A 19590-nucleotide genomic window follows, 5' to 3' on the forward strand; every position below is an offset into this window, starting at 1 on the left:
TGTACCCCAATTTTACAATAGTCAGCATATTAATCATAATTATTTGAATATTTTTGACAGGTTTCTGTTTACTTACTCTCCTCTCCTTGTATTGACGCACATTTTGTAGACATTGCATTTATACTGTAAATCTATAATCTAAAATGCACTGATCTGCAAATGAAGGACTGCATCTGCTGCTTGTTATACAACTGGGAGTATGTTCAATATTCAGTAACCTATATAGACTAAAACCACCATATTTTCATACATCCTGTTGTGTTACATTCATTTGGTAATGTCAGTGGCTGCTTCTGTTTGCTATTACCTACAGTACCCTCCATCTACAGCTACATGACCCACTTTCCCCCTGGGGTTCATTAAAGTTTCATATAATCAAATGGAATCTTTTTTATAGTGCATTGACAGAACAAAGTATAATTCTTTATATGATTGATTTAAATGCATGATCACATATTCTGCTGTACAGCCCAACAATGCAATAACATGAAATAAATAGATTAACTGATTGAGTAGAGGAAAAGGCTACAGCAATACCTGAACAAACAATAAAATATGAATATGGTTCTCTGCCAACACATACAAAAATGCCAGTGGAAGTATCAAAGACTGTGGACCTTCTATCATATTCATGATGTAGCTAGGGGTTGTTTGTGGAGGATGATGGGAGTGCTGTGCATTATTTGGGCGTGCTGGTGCTGTATTCTCTAAGCACATGGCTGACACTGCAGTAGGTCCTGAAGAACAAAGCAGGGGATCTGAGGGAGCCGCTGGGAATCCAGTTAACAAAGACAATACCGACCCTCACTAAAAAAAGAGGCCAGCTGTGTTTCTTTCAACATGTGTAAGAGCAAATCAAGGTGTATCTTCCATATACATGACAGCCTCTATGATGACAGCTAAAAAGAGCATTTTGAAAAGGGAAGACAAGAGAGAGAGATTGACACAGGCTTGTCAATTGTATTGTCAAGATTGTTGAAATCTTATGATGAGAAAATTATTCTGGGTACTGGTTGCAACAACAGCAGCAAGGCAACACTGGCATTCATCTCCTCAGCAGTTCCCTACCACTTCTCCTTAAGGATACCAAAGTGTTAACAGGCCAGATGGGATATGTAAGCTCTTCATTGTGTTGCCCCAAGGTCTCCTCCTGCTAGAAATATCTCCAGATGGGAGGAATCCATATGAAATGCTCAACACAGTACTGGCTTATTTCAGTTTTAAGAAGCAAGATATCTGAGGTAAGGACCTCAGGCCAATCCTGCTTTCACTTGTAATCATAGTCTTAATCTTTCGGACATGCTTGCAATCACAGAGGCCAGCTGTAAATTAGAATCATCATTTTTTCAAATTTCTCCTGAAACCACTGGAGTACAGTGAGTGATGGTAAGTGCAAATGTACCCCTGCTGAAAACAACTCGGGCATGACCTTATTTCCCCCCCTGACCCATTTGACAGTTTTCTAGATTTTATCTGCGTACAACTTCTCCATGGTTTCACCAAACTCCTCCCTCGCCAGAGTTTGCCCTCCCCAAAAATCTGAGGTACGAGCCCTCAAGTAAGGCCTGCAGAGGAACTCATAAAGTGTGTGGATGGCCCAAGCATGCAACAAGGGGGCTCAATTATTACGGACTCATCAGGACATGATAAGGTTCATGGTGCATTGTCAGGAGGGCTGTTAGGAAAAGGTGGGACCATGGCAGATTGGTCCATGCCCTCACGGGGTTATAGGGCAAATACTATAAACATGTTGATAATAAATATTTGATGCCTGACAGATTGACATACATTTATCTTTTGAGGCTTGTGGCAACATGGCAACAGTCCTCTGTTTACAACTCCTGACATGCTCAACCCATGTCAGTTCAACCCTAAATGTGAATCTTTTCATTATGAAGGGAGAAAAAAAAAACGTACACACCCATGACCACAGAAGCTTATTTTTCTTTATCCCTAATCAAGCAGATTCCGATCGCACTAAAGGTTAATGTTGAGAAACTGTTCATGATGCAAATATCTTGACTGGATAGTCTTCAATTAAAAAAAGTCTTCATCCCAAAGTTGAAATTGTTAGACTCTACATGCAAGGGTAAAACTGGTCTCCTCACCAAAAAACATGATTTAGTGTTTGTGGATCTATACCACAATCATCTTTTATACAAGACGGAATAATGACCATTTATTTATGACCCAAACTGCATCTGACATTCACCTCTCAATTGCTTCTGAGAAAACATTTAAATGCTGCCCTCCTTGTTTAACAAATATTAAATAGAAGCTCTTTTTTTTCTGTTAAAATAAGTCATTGCTTTGTTAACCCAGCTTGAAACCGACATCACTATAGGAAGCATATCTCTGAAGGGCTGCAAAGACAATCCCTCTGCTCTATAGGCATATACATGCACAAAGCACAGCGTCCCAGCTATGGCCACTGGGCATTACAGAAAAAGCATATGTGGGAAAAATGTTTGCTCTGTCAGCAGCTGTCTGCATGTATAACGCCTCATACTGTAGAAGATAGTGGACAGGATGAACGCAGTCATATTTTCATTTTACCTAGACTTAAAATTAGCAAGCAGTACATTCACTAAACAAATACTCAAATGAAAAAAAAGCTTAGAATAAATGCATCCATCCAACTAGTATCAGTAGTATTTTACGTATTTTAAATCCTGGACTAATTTCATGCCACCTGTGGTCACAGCACTGCTCATCCAGTCATTGATTGTCATTGCAGGGATCTTTTTTCCATCAGTAAATTCAGATGAGAAAGCGGAATCAAATTTCAAAATGTATTACCACGCAAAGGGGAACTCATATTGGGCGAGGGTTTGCATTTTATTCTGGCATTTTCTTATCAAACCCTATTTTACCACGGTTGTCAGAATTCGCCAACAGGCTTAGGTGAAATGTAATGTACTCGAAACGCACATCTTCTCTCCACGCAGGTCTGCACATTTCTTGAATGGACACTGTTTTTCTATCCGGTCAGAGGCAGATGGGTTCATCCGGAGCGTGAAGCATGTGAGTACACGAGCGCCGTCCAAGGTAAAGGTGGGTTCTTAATGGTTTCTAAATTTGGGATTTGGTCGGTCGTCGGTTGTTGGATGGTGGATCTAATACACTGGCGTATCCCGGTGGTTGCCTAGTAACGCGCTGGCAGTGGGCGCCGTAGAGAAATCTCTATGGTGGGCGCTCCATTAAACCGTTGGCGCTCCTGACCTTGGCGTCGTGAATGCGCAAAGCACACGGTCTGTGCGAAGCAGGAGATACGCGTAAAGATCTGGGTGTTTGATACCGAGACCGGGAGGATCTTTCACACACAGGACCATTGTCTTCATGCGAAACGGACGGGTATGGTATGGAGGAAATCTCGACATGCAGCGCGTGTCAGATTCTGTAAAAGCAGGTGAGTTAACCTAATGATTCTGGGTGGGTTTTTTTTTTTTTTTTAATCTGTGGGACGAATCTTTGTTGAGATTGATCACTGGCATCTGGGCTATTTGGATCCATTGCAGGTGATTGATCTGGTCAGAGCATATATCACGATGGAACATCTTTTGGTTCGCCTGTATTTTTTTCCCTATTTTATCAAATATTGCACCGTCCTAGATTAAACAAGCTTCCCAGTCACAACGCGAGGCAGCGCGCATCCACACACACACACACACACACACACGCACTACAGCAGTTTGTCGATGCAATCTGGGCTGTGTCTTGGTTTTCTCCATGCCTCTGGATCCTTGCATTCATTTATAAAGCGGTGGTCGTTTTGTTGATTACTACCTGCATGTTTTCTATAAGGGTAGTCATTGCACCAATCTCACCTCCCCTCTAGTGCACAGCAAAATTGTGTGCGTGTGTGTGTGGGGGGGGGGGGGGGGGGGGGGGGGGGGGGGGTCCGAATCCACTAAAACGGGTTTGATCCGCGCCAGTCGAATTACAAGGGCATTGGGAGCCCAGCATGTCTGACACACTATAGGCTCCCTCTTCAAAATGCTCTCATGTGGAGGGCCCCGGGCCACCAGAACCTAATCGATAGTGTTGTCCTATGAGATTTTTATTACTGCTGAATTGGTTTTGAATTGTGTGCCTGTCAATGATGTAGGTGTAGAGATAGGAACGGTGGGAGTGAAACATGATTATAGCAATCATTCTAATAGGTCTGTAAGTGGGATCAAGTCAGTCAAATGGCAATGGAAGTATTTGGGTCCAGGAAACCCATGGAGACCCTATAACCACCACTGTGATGCATAAACATCTTTCTGGTGCAGAGTTGTCTGATACAATTGTATCTTATTGTTATTTAACAATGTCTCTTTTGAACATATTACTCAGCTGTTGAATTATTGCAGCCATGTAACTGGCCGAAAAAATAAGGAAAATTACTCTATGTTTCTTTTCTTTTCTGTTGCCAGGTGTATTGCCTGTCTGAACTGCCCAGAACTTGCAGTGTATCAAACTTGACTGAGTGATGGCTCAGTTTTATTACATGGCCCATTTGGTATAAGCCATAAAGCTTTTATCCACATCTGTCCCATCACAGACCATAAGTTGGAAAAAGAAGACTCTGCAGTTAAAGGCAGTATTCAGCTACCTCATGTCTGCAGTAGAATCAGTAAAAGAAAATGAAACATTGTTTATCAGGCATACCCTTTAAGACACTGTACCTCAGCTTTGTTCCAGTAAATGAAATTAGATGTTTGAACTGGGGCAAAATTGCACAAATATGCTCATAAGCTAATGTATTGATGCTTAAATCATGAATCCATGTGTAATTTAAAATGAAATGCAGCTTATTTTAAGAATTGATATTATCGCTTTGATCTACAGCAGCCCCAGCAATGTCTCATTTTTTATTTTTAACTAACCAAGTCGGACTGGTGATGCCAGTTTTGCCTCCAAATGGAATCTGAATGATTTATTATCAGTGTCAATTCCAAACCAGAGGATGTGCCTCACCCCACAAAAAAATTCAATAAAAAATTAGGTTTTCCTTCTTTTCCATTTTGTTGTCTTGGGTGCTGTACGTCATTGTCACATAACAGATGGAGATGGAACAAGTCTTGTCCTTTTTTAGGCTTTGGGGAAGTGTTAATTAATACTGACAAAGCTGGCCTTGGGCAGAAATGTACACTATTTCTCAAATGAACCTCTGATATATTACTATTCCAAATATTGTCTTTCTGATATGTCTAATTTTTCAGAAATTGACAAAGCGTAATCATGTCCATAGCAGGCAATGTGCTGCATCTGTGAATCAGGGAATGAGCTGCCTTCATTTGTGATTACGTTCCTGCTAGGGTAACCAACATGTTGCAAGGAAAGAGAAAAGCCTATTAGTTTCTCAAACTCGAAGGCAGTTATCGTCTCCTGTCTCAGCAGATAGGTTCAGCCGATTGAAAGAGAGATGTTTAGCTGCGGTCTTACACAATGCTCGAGGTAGTAGTCATCAATAAATTGGATTAGGTTAACAAGGTTGTTTTTTTTTCTTTGTTAACTGACGAGTCAATGAGAACCTTGTGTTGAGCATATTGAACTCACTGCTGTCCTGCACTGCGAAGACTGAGACGAGGGGATGCATTTTGGATTAAAGTTGATGGAAGAAGCATGCACGGTGATGAACCAGAAACTAGTTAATGTGAATGTAAAGCAAACATTCGTATCTTTGAATCAAGCAGTCCAATATTTCAGAAATGACTAACAGATGCAAGGTCAAGGCATTCTTCAACTTAGAAATAAGAAAAATGGGGATTCATTTATGGCTTCCATTAGAGGATCCTTCCCCTCTGATACAAAACTCAAATGGTCCATTGCTGCCCATAAGTCTGCCTCAAGTCTTTCAGTTAACCTGCAGTTACTCTGCTTTATGGGGAGGGTTTGGTGCTATGGTGTGGACCCATCAGACATGTTTGTTCTGGGGATGTTCAACATTCCATTATACACCTTCAAGTCAGTTCCTTGGATGTGAGACAGAAAAAAAACATTCCTCATCCTGTGATCAGGGATATTTGGTGTTTTTGAAACACAATTAAACACTGAAACATCACTGTGAAATCAGAAATGTCTGTCCCAGTAAGTGTGTATTTTTAATCACTCTCGAAGATATATTAAAGGTTTGTCTCTGCTGTTCACGTTGTTGCTTTAACATAAGAGAAGGGGCGATTAACACCTTTTATCTTGAGATGCTTTCACAGCATCACTCCAACATCACAGCAGATGGGTTTGTTTTTTCAGATTCCTCCCATCGCCTCCTCCACTGATACACAGAGATCAGCATTCAGTGATTTGTAGATGTAAAAGCACACATTTTACTCTTTTATGCCAGCACTTTGTTCCAAAAGGTTATTATAATTAAGGTGTTACTGTGGATGTGGCAAACGGATATTTAGATGATGTTCTTGTATCAAACTTTTGTCAGTTGTTTTAATGTTTCACTGATAATCTTTTGTTGTTCTTGTTGTTGTTTTCAGATCTGTGTGCACTGCAATGTGAAGTGGAAGTGGAGGTGGTGCATACCTGACTGACGTGTATTTGGATTTGACAACCGTCGTCGGCGTCAGAGGCGCAGTGAGTGATGTCTGTCTGACAGGGTCGGTACAGCGGGACTGAGCAGACATTCCAGTGTGCGTTTGTGTGGTGCAAAGGGCACTGTCTTGCCAGGACCATGTGGCTGGCTACGTTTAGAGACCATCTGTTGCCTGCACACCTACTACACCAGCAAGGGACTGTAACCATCACCCACTGTGCTCTTCTTTGGTGGATATTATGTTCCTGCTGGTCATTCACCAAGGCAACAAGCCAGAAATTCTACCCGACAGTCACCACCCAGTTTGGCAAATTAAGAGGCCTCAGGGTTCCCGTGCCCAGCGAGGTGCTCAGGCCCGTCGATCAGTATCTAGGGGTCCCCTATGCTGCTCCACCCGTGGGTGAGAAGCGTTTCATGCCCCCAGATCAGCCCTCCTCTTGGTCAGGTATCAAGAATGCGACCCACTTCATGCCCGTGTGCCCTCAGAACATCCACAACACCGTGCCAGAGATCATGATGCCCATATGGTTTACTTACAACCTGGACACAGTAGCCACGTACATTCAGGATCAGAGCGAGGACTGTTTATATCTAAACATCTACGCTCCGACGGAGGATGGTGAGTTGGTGTGGTAAAATGGACAGCAATGACTTTTCCTGTCCACTGGTCACTAATATCGTGGCCCTGATATTGTCCTGTGATCATCATTTAGCATGTTTGTGTGTGATCACTGCTCATGCCATTGCTGCCACCAAGGGCTGATTTACCATCCAAAGCAAACATCATTGTGGATTCACATATTCACAATCATATTCCATTTGAAATAGCGATGTTGTTCCCATTGATAAGCAGGGAATTAGTTATTATTTATTTAGTTATAAATATATGTATGTTCTAATGTGCCTGTTTTCTCACTAATAGAAATCCAGTAACATATTGCTGAGGCAAGGAGTTGTTCAAGTATTGGTCCACCTAAAATAAGCAATAATTTTCAGCTTTTTAAATGATGAGCCAAGCATAATGGGCTGTCACCTCAGGGCATCAACGTCAATCATGAAGAATTACTTAGGATTCCTAGTGAAGCTAGGAGTGCCACATTTCCATGTTTGTGGGGGAAAAAAGAGACTATGTTTAAATCATTCGCTGCAGTGTGTCGGTTGTCGGCCAATTAGTGAGGTATAGAAGTCAACTGTCTATCACTGGCTGAATCCTTTTCCTATTTTTGCATCTTTCACACCGAGCAAGCATTTTTTGTGTGTTAGCTGTGTATCTGTAGATTAGCAGAACAATGCAATACAACAGTTTTGCTGTATCTTCTCTCAATTGGGTAACTTGAGAAACTTGAACATGGTTCCTGGGAATATATTGCCATCCTCTCTGGCATTCAGTGTAATACAAAACATTTAGCATTCAGGGTTTAACCGTGTTCAGCTTGTGTATGTAAGGCGCCACTCTCGATGGCTTTTCTATGGTAGCATAGCAACAACAGATAAACAGCCTGCTCGAGAGGTGGCTGTCCAAAATGGTGCAGCCCACGTTTTATAAAGTCCCTCGTCTCAGTGCTGCCTAAAGGCCCTTGTCACCTGGCACACACACACACACACACACACACACACACACACACACACACACACACACACACTCACAGGTTAATTAAATGTCACATTTGCATTCATATTTCAGAAGACCTAACTTAATGAATTGGTTCCAAATATATATTTTTTATTTCTTCAGACTTTGTCATTGTTTATTTGAAAAACAGCTCAGGCATTTGACACTGATGTGAAACCTTTGCCGTGTTCACTATTGCTTATTTCCAGTGGGTTTTTTTGCAACATCAAATTTTTTGCAACATCAAATCAAAGAGTGTCTCTGAATCTCTCACTATTTAATATTTATTTTTGTGACTTGATACCCCACCCAAGTCAGAGCTTATTCATATCTTATTATTCATTTATTAACCATGTACCTCATATCTTCGGTAAATTACCCTGCCTTGGTTTACCTGAAGAATTGACTTGGCAGTTTGTGTAAATATATACTTGTACAGAGAATTTAATTGGACCAAGAACGATGTATTACTCAAGTCAAAACAGAGGCATCTGCGTCAGAATAACGATGCAGATAATCAACCATTCAAATGTAACAGTGTATGTGCCTGTGAATGTGCACATTAGGGCTAAACAATGCTTGTTTGGTACAAACCCCAGCAAAAATAACATCATCATCTTTATATTTTTTCTGTGAAAATGACCAGCAAAACCATTCCGACTAGAACCGTGACTCATAGCATTTGCAGTATCTGTCAAAATAATTGCAATATGATTTTTTTTCTTTGCATATTGTTCAGCCCTGGTGTACATACATATAAGAAAGAATGAGCATTTGGTTATTTGATTCTACATCTATTCAGAAAACAGTTGCAGGGAAAATTGCAACATACTGTATATGGGATAACTTCTTTTTGCCTATAATTTATGGATCCCTTTTCTCCTGATTCTGTCAGTTTGACTGGACTGTAAATTAAATTGAACGCACAGTCAACCATGCTATTTTGAATTCTTTATCTTTTTTTTTTCTCATGTGAATCCCAGGGAGCCAACACAAGAAAAAGGGGGCGGCTTTCTCACATGTCGAGACTCATATATCTGAAGGTATTTTCGAGAGCTCAAAGTCTTGCTGCATGGATTCTTTTAGTTTGAGTGTGGTGGAAGAAGATCTCACAATTCTTAGTTTTTACTTTCCAAAAGGACCTTGGGGGGAGGTCTTGTATTTTGAGTGGAATTATAAGAATGCTATCTAATTTCTGATTACATACTTTTCCTGTTACTGCACATCAATGTCCTGAATTGAGCACTGTTGCAATACTTTCAGTAAGTGCCACAGCTCTGCTGCCACGTACATTGATCCAGAGATTGCATTATCTACTTATCTGTCTCATAGTCCATTTTAAAGCTAGTCATTATACAACAAATTGGTCTGAAAACATGAAACATAGATTTTCTATTTCTATAGCCCAAAAGAACCCACTGTTTATATTTAAGGTTGTGGTAGAAGATAACAACAGCTCACGGAGTCAAGTCTACACATTTAAAACATATTTTCTATGCGTGTGCTTTTTATATATTGAATTGTGAAAAAATGGCCGTGACAGAATTTTCTTATCAGAGATCAAATAACAAGTTAAATAAACAATTTTCCTTCTCTCTAATCCAGAGAAGTTCAGATATTGTACAGAGCACATGAGTGCTGTTCAGAGTGCTTACATGCCCTCTGAAACTGTCGGTAATTACATTTGACCATTTTATTCACAAACCCCTTGTCAGAGTGTATTTACCATGCATTTTTCTGAATGTCATTACAGCCTCCCAACCACAGGCCTACCACTGCTTCTAAGCATCTTTTCTGAGCAGTCTTTGCCCATACCTCATGCTGAACAGTTGGGATATAAAGTTTTAGTAACAGTGCTTCATTAATTCTCGATTTCATTACTGTTGCTTCTGCAGTTGTTTGCTCAGCATGTGTGTGTGTGTGTGTGTGTGTGTGTGTGTGTTGATGTTGCAGATATAAGGGACTCTGAAGCCCGACCTGTGATGGTCTACATCCACGGAGGCTCCTATATGGAAGGCACTGGGAACATGATGGACGGCAGTGTGCTGGCCAGTTATGGGAATGTCGTTGTCGTCACGCTCAACTACCGAATTGGAATATTAGGTGATTACAACGTTTCTGTGCGGTAACTTTTAATGGTGTTTGAAATTGGGTATTTAGCCCAGTTTAATGTGGTAGAATAAAGTGTAATAATGGTCATTAATTTCCACTTATGTTGCTGTTACTAACCCAAAAGAGAGGTAGAGAAAGGACAGAAAAATGTGAAGCAGTATAAGACATTTAAGGTTACTGCTATATTGGTATCATAGCATGCTTGATTTGCAATGTTGTCCTCAGAGGAAAAGCAAGGTAAATCCTTGTCCTTTCAGAAAGCACAATCTATATTTAGATTATCTCATCTGTACAACATTATCAGCCTTTGCCATTTTTGAAAGAAAAATGATTTATATACAGTATGGAGGGTTGCGGCATTCACAAGGCAAAGAGTGTTTTGTTTCCCCGTGCTTAACATTCAAAACAGTGCGTTGTTTAGATGAGACAAGGCAGTAAGTAATAGCATCAAGTGTAAGAGCAATGGTGACCTCTGTGGGATTTTATGAAATTAGTTTAAAGAAATAGTGAATGGAAAGATTTATTTATTAATGCACGCCAAATGTTCTTGAGTCACGTTTGTGAGGAAAGCATTCAGATTTGATGAGCAGAGCCCTGATCACTCGCAGGGAAGGGCATTCCCTGCTTGGCGGGCTTTTACAAGGAGTTGGGTAAAGTACTCGAGACACTGTGGGGGGGAGCTGATGCATATTTGCACCTGAGGGGAAACTATGTCAGTTTGTTCAGCTGCCCTGCTGGGCTACAACTTTAGATCAAAGCAGTGGATTACACTGTAGATCAGTATTTCAGCTCTCTCTGTACTTCAGGCTTCCTCAGTACTGGGGACCAGGCAGCAAAAGGAAACTATGGACTCCTGGACCAGATTCAAGCTCTTCGCTGGATCAGTAAGAACATTGGTTACTTTGGAGGAGACCCAGGCCGCATCACAGTCTTTGGATCTGGGATCGGTGCATCCTGCGTCAGTCTGCTAACATTGTCCCACCACTCAGAGGGTAAAAAAAACCATTGTAAACAATTTACCATTGTAGTTATCTTCGACACTAGTAATTAATGAAAGTAGTATATTAAAATGCAGCAATGTAAAAGCAATGTCAACGTCCATAAGATTCCATCTTTATCTGGGAAATGTCAATGTTACTTTTTCATCAATCATTTTTAATCATTTTGGAATTTTGTTCTTTGTTTCAAGTTCAGCTCTAAAGAGATGAAGTGTTATGATATGGGAATAGGGTAAAAGGAGTATTCGTTTAGTAAGTGATTGCTTTTGTTCCCCTGTACTCAATCTAATCAGCCTAAAAGCTTTGCCTCTTAAAATGTGAAGCTCTTAAAGAAGCCTACTGGCATTATAAAGTTTTCAGCATGTCATCACGTTCACCTGTGTCTCTAAGTTTTAACCATTCCCACTGATTAATATCCGTCCTGTTAATGTCACTACGTTTTTTTTTAACACTTATTTATCTCCCTGCTCTGTCTGGTAAAATTTTATCTAAAAAATATCAATATTACCATTGATTTTGGTGTGTTGATCTTCCCTATAACCTTTAATTAGTACACTGTTCTACCAAAGGCTATATGTTGGCGTGAGGATGAAGTAGGACCAGACAAATGCTTCAGACGTTTTCTGTAAAAATTTAATTGAATTACACTTTATTGAATTGAACATTTAATTTTTTCCCCCCATCTGCTGTGTAAGGTTTAAATGGAAAAAAATATTGAAAAACCATTTGCTGAACACTTATGCAAAGCTCCTTGCAATAATCAAATGTTTATATTTCAATCAAGGTGGCCCACTAGGAGCTGTGCCTCTTATCTTTGTAGTATTATTGCCTTGGTCCTCCTATTGATGATGGACACAATCGCAAGAAGGGCAGAAATAGTGTGTTTCTGTCAATGCCGGGGAGGCTGCGGCAACCGTCCTTTGTGAGGTTTGCATTTAATGCTCTAGCTCGGCTGCAGCGAGTGCACAAAGATCTTCAGTTGTCTTAGAGGTAGACTAGCTAGCTGCTTCCCTTAAAAAATATGAAACAAATGACAGCAAAGGAGGGAGAAAGCCCCCCCCCACGACTGCAATGCCTCAACCTCAGCAGAGTATCATTGAGTTGATACATATCACGTTTCGTTTTTAGGTTTAGACACAAATCCCCAGGGACAGAGGTGACACAATGCATAAAAACAAAATCCAACAGAGCGGCATGTTGACTGTATCAACAGTGAAGGATCGGGGTTACTGCGTATCCCCCCCCCCCCCCCCCCCCCCCCCCCCGCCCCCTGCACAGTTCGCATCAGTGGTCTATGTGTAAGCGATGTAGCTTGTTAGACACACAGCATTAGCTATTCCACAATTACTGTACTCCTGTCAGTAACTGGTATATTGGATCCTACGCCTGCACAGAAAAAAATGATCATTACTTCACCCTCATCTGCATATAGCAATGACACCACATCAAACAAATTAGAGGATCAACAGAGAAAAGCAAGTATTTGTTTTTCCTTTTTTCATCATTATAATAACAATAGAAGTGATCAACATCCCATTACCAATTCATTTCTTCTACCAGCTGCTTACAGTAACTGAGCTGCTTCTCATTAGCAAGGCTCAACTATCTGGCCTGTTCTTTATCTCCCTGGCTAGTAATTCACATGTAGCCTTGTTTGCTTTTGCCTACATTTTATGTGGAAAGACAGACCTTCAATGTAATAGTTAATAGCAGTGAGTGTAAAGTGAATGATGTGTTTGCAGTTCAGAATATTCATAATTATGATGATTTGGTGATAAAGTAGTAACCACTCTTCTCTGGGCCTTTGTCCTGTGTCTTTTTGTTCTGAATTTTGTGTTCCACAAGGTTTGTTCCACAGAGCCATCATCCAGAGTGGCTCAGCCTTGTCCAGCTGGGCTGTCAACTACCAGCCAGTCAAGTACGCCCGCATGTTGGCCGAGAGGGTCGGCTGCAACGTGCTCGACACCGTGGACATGGTCTCCTGCCTGCAGAAGAAGAGTGCTAAGGAGCTGGTGGAGCAAGACATCCAGTCTGCCCGATACCGCGTGGCTTTCGGCCCTGTCATTGATGGAGATGTCATCCCGGACGACCCTGAGATCCTGATGGAGCAGGGCGAGTTCCTTAACTACGATATCATGCTGGGGGTTAATCAGGGAGAGGGACTGCGCTTCGTGGAGAACGTGATGGACATGGAGGACGGCGTGTCTGGCAGTGACTTTGACTTTGCTGTGTCAGACTTTGTGGACAGTTTGTACGGTTACCCGGAAGGAAAGGACACACTGAGGGAGACAATTAAATTCATGTACACAGATTGGGCTGACAAGGACAACCCGGAGACCAGGAGGAAGACCCTGGTGGCTCTGTTCACTGACCACCAATGGGTTGAGCCCTCAGTGGTGACGGCCGACCTACACGCCCGCTACGGCTCGCCAACATACTTCTACGCCTTCTACCACCACTGCCAGAGCCTCATGAAGCCTGTGTGGTCAGACTCAGCACATGGAGATGAGGTGCCCTACGTGTTTGGCATCCCCATGGTGGGCCCAACTGACCTTTTCCCCTGTAACTTCTCCCGGAATGACATCATGCTCAGCGCTGTGGTTATGACTTATTGGACCAACTTTGCCAAGAGTGGGTGAGTAAAAGCAAATCACACATTAACATCAATGTGCTCATTAGAATCACATTCAGCAGCTCATTTTGCATTCAAATCTTGGCTTTGAAATGGTCAGAGTGTAACAAACGTGGCCCTACTTCTGCAGACCTGATTGGTGTTAAACTTCTGTCTACATTTACCCTTCCTTTATCGCCCTGATTAAAGGACTGCAGGATTCAGCCTTAAGTAGGTCCTCCTAATGAAGCACAGCCTGAGCTCCCACTTCCATGTCTTCTAGCCTTATCCCCTTCCCTCCTTTGTTAGTTCACAAGAACTCGCACATGAGAAGTGAAGCTTTTGCTAATTAGTATGAATTCCTTGACAAAGATCAAAGGTGTACATGCAGGTTAACTCTAGGTTAGGTGTGCTTCCCCTTGCTCCAACTCATTTGATGACATCACATACGTAAAAATATAAATGCTTAATTTCGAACACCTGTTCTTTTGACAAAAATTAGTGCTCAGTACCAAACGCTAACAGAATCTTGTTATGATCCACTGTAACTGCAGGAAACACAGTTGTCTTCTGTTTATTGGAAAGCAGTTTCTTTTGAAATGCCAAGTTATCTCTACTTTATAGTCAGTGTTGTGTTTAGCCTCTGTGAAAACGCTGCGTGTGGCTTTCATCACGCTGGGCAGACATTCTCAAGGTGATGGATCTTAAAATTTACAGCTTAATTCACATAAATGTTTAAAGCAGTTCCTCGCTGTTAAACAAAAAGGTTACGCTAAAGAGACGGTTTGAAAAGGCATTTGAGATGTACTTCATAAACCTAACCCAACTTTACTGTCAGTTGAGAATTCAAGTGGGGTTGGTCCAAATAATCAGTATAGAAATAAATCATGTGTAGAATATATTGTATACCAATGTTTGCTTTCAATACACAATATTCATACACTGTTACTAGATCTTCATTTAAGAGGCTCTCACAGTGGAGATTTCTTTCCTTCTGGCTATTTAGCATTTTATTTCAGTTTTATAGAGACAAAAATCTCTCTTCTGTGTATCTATCTATGGGTTATTATATTTGAACAACAAAAGAAGACTTTTTAAAATCTTGATAATGTTTTCAAGGTTTTCAACAAATGAGAGTTTATAATGAATGACAAACTATGGTCTCATGTTGAACTGATATTACACTAACACTGACTCAGCGCTGGAAAACTGCCCTGCCGAGAGTGCAACTGAGTAAAAACTCTACAGCTCTCTTTCTTTTAACATAATTTGTCATACGGCGACAAAGATGTGCTGTGTGTTTTTGAAGATAAGCGATATGTACATGAGATTCTCTGTTGTGGAGGACTCCACTGCTGCCCTGCTGGAGTCTTCCTCCATATTTGATGCAAAGCTGCAATGTCTTTGTGCATGGTGATCCTCGCAGCAGGAGGGAGCACGGCACAGGTCATTGTTGGCTGTTGTGTCAGTGCGTAGGGTAAGGAGGAGCCCTTGGGGAGAGAGGATGATATTACATTGTGTTGACCTCCTTAAATTTCTTCTCCTCTCCCTATGCATTTGTAATGGGGAAATTGAGTTTAGGGCCGAATGGTGGTGTAGTGGTTAGCGCTTTCTCACCGCAAGAAGGTTCTGGATTCAAACTGTGTGGAGTTCGCATGTTCTCCCCGTATGCGTGGGGTTCTCTTCGGGTACATCGGCTTCCTCCCACAGTAAATCATTATAGATAATGATGGATGGAAGATTGAGTTTATACAAAATGGGCAATGTTGTTAAAATCATTACCAAAACATTAATGCAGCCATTTTCTGACAACAGTATACATTTCAACATGGCAAATACCATATGTTCATTTTATTAGCTTGTTCTGAATGATTAATTTGGACACCAACGTTTCTGCTTCGATAACTTGATAAGACCACATCATCGCAATGTGATTCTGCTGATAGTTTTTCAACAAGTATTGATTGTCTTTGAGTTTGTTGTTGTTTTTTTTACAACCCAAGTTTTCTGTGATGTGTCCATAGGGATCCTAACAAGCCTGTACCCCAGGATACCAAGTTCATCCACACCAAGGCCAACCGCTTTGAGGAGGTTGCCTGGTCTAAGTATGACCCCTACGATCAGCTGTACTTGCACATTGGCCTAAAGCCGCGTATCCGTGATCACTACCGTGCCACCAAGGTGGCCTTCTGGAAACACCTGGTACCCCATCTCTACAACCTCCATGACATGTTCCATTACTCCTCCACCACCACCAAGGTCACCCCACTGGATCCTACTCAGTCCAACGGCAAGAGGGCCGGCAGCACCGGGCGGCCTCCTGTCTCCACTGCCCACAGTGACGGCGAAGGAGGGAGGGAGATGGGTCCTCTGATCATGCCCAACCCAAGAGATTACTCCACAGAGCTGAGCGTCACTATTGCTGTAGGGGCATCACTGCTGTTCCTCAACGTCCTGGCTTTCGCCGCTTTGTACTATCGCAAAGACAAGCGCAGTCGACAGGACACGTCCCAACAGCCCAGTCCCCAGCGTGACAGCAAAGGCAACAACGTGAGTCACACCAACACAATAGACGAGACCCTGTCGTCCCAGCAAAGGAACCAATGTGAGGCCCTTCACAATCCTCTTCACGTCTCGCCAAGTTTGGACTACTCCCTTACCCAGCACCGCTCCCCTGACGACATCCCTCTGATGACCCCGAACAACATCACCATGATCCCCAACTCCCTGATGGGCCTCTCCAACATGAGTCCATACAGCACCTTCCCAGCTGGTTACAGCTCTGCAGGCCTGCCCAGCACCCACTCTACCACACGGGTATAGCCTGGCTGGAGATGGAGATGAGAAATGCGACACTCAAAATATGGAAATGTAAAGCAGTATTTAGGATGTGTAGGTAAAATAGGGTTGAATATGTTCGTTCTGTCTTTTCCGACGGTGTTAAACCGCCAACATCCTGCCTTTGCTCTCTCATAATAGGAATTATAACTGCAGAGTCATTTTATAATACTCATTTTAAAAAGGCAGTCAAAAAGTGCATTTCATTTTCCACTTTGGCTTTTTTGGAACTTTACCTAGCAAGAACTTAGTATAAAGTTTATACAGTTGGATTTGTATGGGAAGCTTTTTCTTACTCTGTGATATCTATTTTGATCTTGTGGAACAAAGTGACATTATAACTCGTGGTGGACAGAGATGAGATCTGGGAAAAGGCGAAAAGCAGTATTATTATTACTATTATCGAGCTATTTTATACATATTTCTCATGGTACATTGCTTATTACGAAAAATGTATTTTTATTGTAATTACTTTAAAATGCCTTGTAACGCACTCACATAAGAAATTACTGTGGATTCATTACAACAATTGATTGACACTTTACTGGTCGCACATGGTAAAAAAATATCCCGTTTATCCACAGTATTTCTATCTGGTATAGTGCAAAACATAGCACCTGTGTGTGTGTGTGTGTGTGTGTGTGTGTGTGTGCGTGCCTGCCTGCCTGCGTGCGTGTTGACAAGCGTGTTATAGAAATGTAAATTGGGAATTGTTTGAAATTAACCATTCAGTTTTGCATATGTAGTGTTGTGTAATCTATTGTAGTCAACTTGAGTATCCTTGCTATATTTTTGTTTCACGTGTCCATAATTTTTGCTTAATACATTGTAGGACTATAGCTAGTGTTTCACTATGAAAAGAGAATTGCTTAAAATGTGTTTTCCTACTCTATCCAACTCATGGTTCTTTTGGCTTGGCTTGTTTGTACAGAATAAACTTAGAACAACATTTTATTTGTCGGTTGTTTATGAATACTGTAAGGTCTTCAGAAAGATAACTGTAATTACATTGTAACTGTATGTATACCAACTCAAGTATTCACATTTAAAAAGGAGTTTTATGAAACTTAAAGATTGTGATTTGGACCCCGTGCATAACAAGATATAATCAGGGGTCATCCTTAACTGAATGGACATGATCGACAGCAAGCTTTGAGATTTGATTTCTTCGAACCTACAGTATCATAATGTTGTTTAATCTAAATGAGACAACAATTAAAAGATTTTTCGAATTAATTCGCGTCTTGTCAAAAAGTGGGATTCAATCACATTGTAGATGGATAATGCAGGTGTAAAAGGTGTTGCCAAATATGTGAAACTAAACATATGAAAAAGATCTAAGAAGATTTTGGGGCTCCAGAGGAAGCTGCACGAAATTTGATGAATCGGTTTGGGCTAAACACTACAAGCCTGAAAACAAAAAAGTCAGTTAAAAAAATTTAGCTTAGTAGACCTCTGTTAACCGTCAGTTCTCTGGTTCATCAACATCTCTTTTTCTATGTCCATGGCCACTCTAAGAATCAAGTTTAGTTAATTTTGGGATCGAAATGATCAGGTTTGGTTTAGGCTCAGAGTTAAATAATTTTTAGCTTTTGAAAAACATCATTCACACATTCTTCCTTTTACAAATATTATGTGTTTATTTAATCTTTATTTAATCAGGCAAAGTCACTGAGATTAAAAATCTTTCTTTCAAGAGAGGCCTGAGAACAATTAACATTTACAGTAACTAAAGACACAAATTACATACGACAAGAGCAACAACACAAGAAGGGAAAACTAAAAGCAGTTGCAGGATTCAGTGAAGTGTTTTTATAATAACTGTTTGAATTCTCCAAGTGAAATGAGACTGTTCAGTTTGAAGTGGGTTTGTAATTCATTCCATTTAAAAGCTGCATAATAGTTCAAAACAGTTTTTCTAAGATTAGTGTGAATGTGGATTAGTTGGCGGATCTTGTTCTGTAGTTACTGGATTTAACAGAAATGATTGATGTAAGATCAGCTGGTAGTTGTAACAGTAAAGCTTTTCAATTCAGATTCAATTCTTGTCATTGCTTGGCTATGAGACCTGACAGACCACACGTTGGTCCCTGAACAATCACAGCTAGTCAACTTTAACAACCTATACGATGCGATCAGGAAGTAGGTGCCAGTGAAAAAGAAAAAATGTTAAGAAACAATGGCGTTGTGACAGTGGCTGTCTTGTGTTTGGAAAAGTCATAAAGAAAGAAAGAAACATCAACAAGGCACGAACCTTTCGTCTGTTAAACAGCTCCACCTGGCACCATCAACAACATCATGATTAGTTCACTTTGCCACGTTTGCAAGTGTGCACGTTAGAGAGCGCTTTGCTGCTGTTGGTCAGCATCACACAACGAGTCGTGGCCAGTTTTAAAAGAAGGTAAAGAATTTCTGGCAATATAAATTAGGAGGTATCCAAGTAGCAGTATTGATACTAGTCCTGTATGACATGCGATCAGATGATGGTGAATTTGGGTTGGGGTCAATATTGGGTTGATATGTTGTAGTCTGAACCTGATAATGTTATCAGACATACACAAAGTAGTCATGTGACACTGGTTAATGTACCCTATAGGTCAAATTAATGTATGGTGTGATGAGAAAGACATGACTATCCAAACGCCATTGTGTGTCAATGTCATTTCCAGTCTTTCCTTAATGTCCTTCTGACTGCCGTTGCTCTGCTCCTCCTGTAGATTGGTGGTTTAACTTTGAAAATGTAGAAAGCCAGTGGCTGGTTGCAGATCCCCATGGTTTAAACCATGCAGCCACCATGAGTCTGAGATCATCATGAAAAACAATCAAACAAGCAAGCAAGTAAACACCCGGTCGGAGAAGCGCTCAGGCCGTCCTTCCTAAATCATGCAGT

The 19590-nt window shown here is 41.1% G+C and overlaps 1 protein-coding gene across 3 annotated transcripts; it reads left to right on the top strand.

Annotated features, from left to right (window-relative positions):
• The first annotated feature begins 2893 nt into the window (after nt 1-2893).
• On the top strand, nt 2894-17936 carry nlgn3b (neuroligin 3b). Of its 3 annotated transcripts, none has more exons than XM_035624771.2 (7): nt 2894-3024; nt 6474-7148; nt 9125-9184; nt 10095-10244; nt 11060-11245; nt 13097-13886; nt 15887-17936. In XM_035624771.2, the coding sequence occupies exons 2-7, from the start codon at nt 6668-6670 to the stop codon at nt 16683-16685; spliced, it is 2466 nt and encodes an 821-aa protein (XP_035480664.1). In that variant the 5' UTR covers nt 2894-3024; nt 6474-6667; the 3' UTR covers nt 16686-17936. The 3 variants fall into 3 exon arrangements, with proteins under 3 accessions (XP_035480664.1, XP_035480663.1, XP_035480665.1); XM_035624770.2 differs by lacking the exon at nt 2894-3024 and adding an exon at nt 3070-3409; XM_035624772.2 differs by lacking the exons at nt 2894-3024; nt 9125-9184 and adding an exon at nt 3070-3409.
• Nucleotides 17937-19590: the final 1654 nt, after the last annotated feature.

The sequence above is a fragment of the Scophthalmus maximus genome, chromosome 2, assembly GCF_022379125.1.
Source record: "Scophthalmus maximus strain ysfricsl-2021 chromosome 2, ASM2237912v1, whole genome shotgun sequence".
NCBI classification, from domain to species: Eukaryota; Metazoa; Chordata; class Actinopteri; order Pleuronectiformes; family Scophthalmidae; genus Scophthalmus; species Scophthalmus maximus.